General features: G+C 41.9%; 1 protein-coding gene across 1 annotated transcript in view; it reads left to right on the top strand.

Moving 5' to 3' along the window:
- Nucleotides 1-7,500, top strand: part of LOC119595100 — a gene marked incomplete in the record, with an annotated part of 95,204 nt that overhangs the window by 42,840 nt on the left and 44,864 nt on the right. Inside the window, 8 exon segments of the mRNA XM_037944244.1 lie at nt 186-280; nt 1,504-1,705; nt 2,219-2,313; nt 2,698-2,893; nt 3,573-3,679; nt 4,686-4,932; nt 5,835-5,974; nt 6,923-7,046. Coding sequence (XP_037800172.1) covers nt 186-280; nt 1,504-1,705; nt 2,219-2,313; nt 2,698-2,893; nt 3,573-3,679; nt 4,686-4,932; nt 5,835-5,974; nt 6,923-7,046 — 1,206 coding nt within the window.

Here is a 7,500-nt window from a genome sequence, read left to right as displayed (position 1 = left end):
TGTGTGTGTGTGTGTGTGTGTATGTGTGTGTGTGTGTGTGTGTGTGTGTGTGTGTGTGAGAGAGAGAGAGAGAGAGAGAGAGAGAGAGAGAGAGAGAGAGAGAAAACAAAGAGAGGCAGAGACAGATAGAAACCACAGAAACAATGACAAACAAACAAACAGATTCTGCGTTTTCCACCCCACAGAGCGACCGTGGGAAGTTCTTGATATAAAAGCTTCACACGCGATACTGGGACAAGATTTCTTCTTAAGCTGCATCGTCAAGGAATGGCCGAAGAAGGTGAGTGGTGACGAAGGGGTGAACGGGGAAGATGGTGATGATGGGGAGAGAAATAATGGTATTTTTACAGTTATTCTTATCACCATCATCTCTAATTATCAAGGTAATGTGATGATAATGAGAGAAATAATGGTATTTTCACAGTTATTCTTATCACCATCATCTCTATCCAGGATGGTGAGGGGAGGGGGTGAAGATGATGATGATGGTGAGAAAAATAATGGTATCTATACAATCATTTCCATCACCATGGTGATGATGGTGAGAGAAATAATCGTATTTTTATCACTATTATTGTCATCACTATCTTCTCTTTCCAGGATGGTTAGTGAGGAAGGGAAAGGGGATGATGAAGATGGTAATCTTAGAGAAATAGTAGTATTTCTACAATTATTCTCATCCCACCATCTTCATCCAGGAAAGGAAGTGAGAGATAGTGAATAATGATTCTCAGTGAAGATAGCGATGATAGTAAAAATGAATGAATGATGGTGATTTAGAGAGGAATGTTAGTATTATCACCATTATCATCATAGTAAAAATAATGACAATATTATTTTTTATCCGTATCATCATCTTTAGTTTCTTTAGACTGGGCGTGTTGGTACTACTCCCATCGTCATCCGGGAAGGCTGGAGAGCGGGCTGGAATGGTGACGGTAAAGATAATGATAGTGAAGTGAGAAGAAATATCATCTTTCTTATTACCACTATTATTATTCATATTATCTCTAAAGAGTGACACAGAGGCGGGGTAGGGGAGGGTGAAGATAAAGATGATGATGGAGAGAGGAATAGTAGTTTTCTCATTATCAGAGCAGAACCTCCGACCAAGATATCGTGCAGCCATTGGTGCAAGTGGTGGGCGGGGATTCAAGGAGTTGATACGGTCATGGTTTATGAGTATCAAGATGCAGAACAGAAGTCCTCACTAATCCGAAGTTAATGATCAGGATCATTTTCACGGAGAAGACACTGTTAACCAGTGAAGGCAACGGGAAACCACTCTGGTCATTTTCCTAGTCGATTAATGTATGTAATGTCACAGAAAAAATAGAGTAGGGTGGCGTGAAGACGTGGGGAGCTGTTCTAGGACAGGGCACTAAAGATTAGATTCCATCACAATCTTCACTTTCACGATGACTGACAAAGGAATAACAATAATGATAACAATAGTGCGGTGCGTCGTATTTCTTTTTTTAACTGTAGTTATTCCCTGGTCAGGTCACCTTCTACCACAACGGCAAAGAGATCGGCGAGCACAGCGACGCCCGCTACACCGTGCACGCCCCCGACGCCAGCGAAGAGGAGGGCGCGACCCTCACGCACGTCATGAAGGTGGCCGCGGCGAGGCCCGAGGACGAGGGCGTCTACCAGTGCTCCCTCGACGGCTACAGCTCCGCCTCCGTCGCCGTCGTCGTGGAAGGCAAGGGCTGCTCCCTGTGCTTATATGTATATACAGACTGAACTACGTGTATATATAATATATATATATATATATATATATATATATATATATATATATATATATATATATATATATATATGTGTGTGTGTGTGTGTGTGTGTGTGTGTGTGTGTGTGTGTGTGTGTGTGTGTGTGCGTGTGTGTGTATGTGTGTGTGTGTATGTGTGTGTGTACACAGAAGCACACACACACACACACACACATAAAATATATATGTGCACACACACACACACACACATAAAATATATATGTGCACACACACACACACACACACACACACACACACACACACACACCTAAAATATATATGCACACACACACACACATGTACACATAACTGTGTAGGTCACGCACGCGCGCGCATGTGTGTGTGTATTATGAACAGTTTCTCGTGCTCAGCTAAACCTTGCAAGGAAGAGAATAAAAAGCTGCCTAAATCCTAGCGACTGAGCGCATGGCCGCCTCCTTGCAGAGCCTCGAGAGGAAGTTCTGGGAATCGCCGCGTCGGCAGCCGTCCTGGGCCGCGACTTCAACATCACGTGCCAAGTCCAAAACTGGGAAAATGATGTGAGTTTATGCGACGAAGTTCATCTTGAGTCGTAAACACACGATGTGGGATGAGATGTTTATGTGTCTGATTTATATGCGGGATTTTTTTTTTCTATATCTAATCTTCAAGAAAGATTGTATTGTTTTCTCGTGCAGTTTGAAGGAATGGGTATTTGTGGTATTATTTGGAGATGGGACAGAAGTCTTAGACTGATTGCTTGTCTTACGTCACATTTCATTTGTATTTACGTAATTTCATTTGTTTCATTCTAATCATAAACATACATTCATAAATATGCACACACACACACACACATATATATTTATATATATGTGTGTGTATGTATATAATGTGTGTTAGTTTAAGTGCGCGTATTTGTGTGACCTCCGATCCGGCCGCAGGTGACCTTCGTGCACAACAACGTGGTGGTTGAGCCCGAGCGAGAGTGGCGCTACGAGGTGTCCAAGCTCCCCGGGGAGCGGCCTGAGATCAGCTCCCACGTGCTCACCGTCACGAGCGCCTCCCTCGACGACTCGGGCTACTACGAGTGCTACACGAGCCCCATGGCCTTCGATGCCGTCGCCGTCGAGGTCTGGAGTAAGTGCCTGCGCCTCGGATCGAGGGACGCCCGCGCCGGTCTTCTCTTGTTCTAATGGGTTGACGGCTTATTTCTCTTCCTTCCCTTCCCCCTCCTCCTCTTCCCTTTCTTCTGCTTCGTCATCTTTTTTTCCCTCCTTCTCCCTGTCCTCTGTTTACTCTTCCATTTTCTCCTTCTCCATCTTCTTCGCCACCTTCTTTTTTTCCTCCTCTCTTCCTCTTTCTTCTTCAATCTCTTCGTCACCTTTTTGCCTCCTCTGTTTTCTCTTCCTGGTCAGCCAGCTCCTCCTAATCATCTTCCGCTTCCTCCCTATTTTCTCTTCCTGGTGTTTCTCCTACTCTTCATCCTCCAAGCTGTAATTAAAGCAGTGTGAAACATCTCTCAAGTTCCTCTCAAGCTTTCTTCGCTACCAAAAATATCAGTATACTAAAAGAAACAATGCAAAACCCACAGCCTTTCGAAAAGAAAAAATGCAAAACCCACAGCCTTTCGAATAATATGTTTCCGCTTCAGATGGCCCACCCAAAAAGACACAAACATGAAAGTGCGGCTTCAACCTTAGTGTTTACCACGAAAGGAGGATCCGAGCTTGCTTCGAAACGTCCCGAGTCTCGCCTTCCTTTTCTTCCTCTGTCTATCCCATTTCCCTTCGCCTTTCTCATCGCCTCTTTTCGCCAGGGGAGGCAGACGTGACGCTGGAGCTGCAGACCCTTGACCGCCCCAACTGGATGGACGCCCCCATTCCCATGAACTGCAAAGTCGAAGGCGTGGATCCGAACAAAGTGGTGAGCTCGGTGCTTCGTCTGCGTTTGGCTTAAGAGCCTTATTTTATAGCCCTAATTTTATAAACTTTTACGTTTCTTACTTTATAATTTTATGATTCAGTTACTTCGTAGGTTTATAAGTATATAAATTTGTGATTCTGTAACTATTGCTTTGTAACTACACACACACACACACACACACACACCACACACACACACACACACACACACACACACACACACACACACACACACATATATATATATGTGTGTGTGTGTGTGTGTGTGTGTGTGTGTGTGTGCGTGTGTGTGTGTGTGTGTGCGCGTGCGCGTGTGTGTGTGTGTGTGTGTGTGTGTGTTTTAAATCTTATAGCTTAATAACTTTGTAAGTCTGTTATTATCTACCTTCGTAGATATGAACTTTATAATTTCATAAATTGCTTTATAATCCTTTAAAATTAAGGTCCTCCTTTTCTGCGAACAATTTCAACTAGTTACTAGAAGAGTTATGATCGCGTAGAGACGAAAGGGGCTTTGAATAACCAGTTTCATCTTCAGAGCCATAATTATTACATATTAGATACTGAAGATAACATACAATATACAACAATACCGAAGATAACATGCGACAAACAACAATACTGAAGATAACGCACATGTTGCTCACTTATTGCCGCAAACTGATGTACAGCACACAATGTACAGACGACATACTGATTTCAGTAATTTAATATATTCAACCGCAAGATATGTACACTTTTTTCAATAATGATTACGACAAACTGACATATGCAACAGTTACTACTTTTCTTATGACAACAAACTGATACCTACAACATACACACGGCAAACTGATCATAACACATTGGATACATACAGCAAGCGACATTCACACAACACGCTTATTACTGACTACAACAAACGGATATGTACTGATGACTGATGACAAGGTGATACACACAGTGTACGGCCAGCACATAACACTCTAATTGCTGACACCAACGACCCCTTTTGTTCACCCTCCTAGACAATAATGTTCCTGCAAGAGGACACGCCTCGGGTCGCGATCCAGAACAAGACCAAGATGTCGACCTCGAATGACCTGGTTTACATCACGATCACGGAGAAACCCGACTCCCCCGCAATGCCTGAGACCACCTTCACCCTCGGTTTCTACTCCCTCAGCCAGAACCACTCGGGTTTCTGGTCGTGTGAGGTCCTGCACCCCAGCGGCGCGTCCTTGGGGAAGGCTGTGCTCTTCCTCGAAGTCGCTGGTAGGAATTTTGTGGTTGTAGGAGGCTGATGAGAATAGGAGTGGGAATGGGAACAGGAGTAAGAGTGGGAATGGGAACAGGAGTAGGAGTAAGGGTGGGAATAGAAATGGGAGTAGAATAAGAAGTAGAATCAGGAGAATGAGTGTCATGTGACTATCACACTCTGTAGAAAAAAGTATGAATGAGAATGAACATCTTCATAGTGAAAGAAATGTATTTGGTGCATTGTTAAATATATCTCTTGCACCGTGATGATATAATTTCTCATTCAAACATATTTTCTCTATTTCGCAATGAACACTGTTCTTAGAAAGAAAAGCAAAAACACATCGAATCCTCATGTACATTGGTCACTTATCAAGCACTGATTTTTGTCTACACGATCAGTGCTTGAACAAAATTTTAATCCCTTGCTGGAAGACCAAGTGTGACACAGCTCGCAGAAGTATACCCTTGAAGAACTGTTCTTTGAGCTGTTCTTTAGGCCTGCTGTTCAGTTCCGTCATCAACTTGTGCAAGCTTTTGTGATATTTTTTCCTGGAGTCTGAAGCTTAACAACTCCCATGTACGGCAAAGAGTTGTAGTTCAGTTCGCCTATTTTAAAACATTCAAGTACACTCCAGCAGCTTCATCGAATTGTTGAATATCTTTCACAAAATCTAGACTCGTTATCGCTTTTTCATTAAGGAAACTTTATTAAAGTACTCTTAATTCAAGAAAAGATCTAATAAAGCAATATAAATCTCGAAAACTAAATTCTCCAAATATAAACCCTGAAAAAAAACTTAAAAAATCGAGCCCTATTTTTTTCCTCAGATATAAACCACGAAAAAAAACTTTCTCCAAATATAAATCCCCCGAAAAAAAATCCTTGAATAAAACCCTCTGTCTACACATTCCAGACATACCGAAGTTCGTAGTGACACCCCCTGAAGAAGTTTTCGAAGACCTGGGCGAGGACCTGTACCTCAATTGCTCCACTTCGGGTCCGAGTGACACCTCCGTCGCCTGGTATAGGAAGGGCATCCCGGAACCCATCGTTGTAAGTCCTGCGGGGGGGGGGGGGCTAAAGGGATGAACGAAAGGAATGTATGAATGAAGATGAACTGTGTTATTGTTTCAGAAGAGGTGTTGTGGATGCATGGTTTTGGGAAATTTTCTTTTGTTCTTTATTCGCCTTTTTTGGATAATAAGTGATTTTATCGATGATATTACTTTATGTACAATTACCGTTGCCGCTTTTACCGTTACCACTACTACCATTACTATCATTATTACTACTGCGTCTGTCGCGGTTTTTACTAGTACTACTGCTGTTGCTTCTGCTACTACTAACACTACTACTACTACTGCTGCTGCTGCTGCTGCTACTACTACTACTACTACTACTACTACTACTACTACTACTATTACTACTACTACTACTATTACTACACCAACTGCGACTACGACTGCTACTATTGTTATTACTACTCCTACCACGCATACGTTTCTACTACGGTGCTTCTACTACTACTGCTTCTATTGCCACAACCATCACCAATACTACTACTGCGATTATTACCACCATTACTGCTACCACCACTACTACTACTATTACCACCATCAATACCACTACTACTACAACTACCACCACCACCACCACCACCACTACTACTATTACTACTACTATTATTACAACTACTACAACCACCACAATTACTACTACCCCTATTACCACTACTGCTACCACCACTACTAATACTCTACCACCACCACTACTATTACAACTGCTACAACCATCACCACTAGTACTACTCCTAGTAGTAGTACTCCTACTACTAACACTAATGCAGCTACCACCACTACGACTACTACTACTACTACTACTACTACTGCTACTACTACCAGCAACACCACCACTACTACTACTACTATTACTACTACTACTACTACTATTACCACTGCCACAGCCATCACCACCACTACTGCAAGTCCAATCTACTTCCAGTCACGCCCGCAGTCGGCGTCCCTCTTCATCCCCGGCTTCACGAGCACCGATGAGGGCGAATACTACTGCCAGGCGAGCGTCCACGACCGAGAGATCAGGGCAGAGACGGTCCTGAGACTCAGAAGTAAGGATCCGGGGAAGGAGTGCGTGCATTTGTGTGTGTGTTTATATATATATATATATATAATATATATATATATATATATATATATATATATATATATTTTATATATATATATATAATATATATATATATATATATATATATATATTATATATATATATATATATATATATATATATTATATATATATAATATATATATATATATATATATATATATACATATACATATTTGTATATATATATTTTTTTACGGTAGGTTCATGTTTGAGCCGCTGTGGTCACAACATGATACTTAATTGTAGTTTTCATGTTGTGATGCTCTTGGAGTGAGTACGTGGTAGGGTCCCCAGTTCCTTTCCACGGAGAGTGCCGGTAAAAGAAAGAGAGAGAGAGAGAGATACGTCTTTATGTTTATCTTATCCACTTATCTAGTGGATTACTACTTGTTGAAG

This window comes from Penaeus monodon, chromosome 35 (assembly GCF_015228065.2).
Source record: "Penaeus monodon isolate SGIC_2016 chromosome 35, NSTDA_Pmon_1, whole genome shotgun sequence".
Lineage (NCBI taxonomy): Eukaryota > Metazoa > Arthropoda > Malacostraca > Decapoda > Penaeidae > Penaeus > Penaeus monodon.
This window is presented reverse-complemented; position numbering and strand designations above follow the sequence as displayed.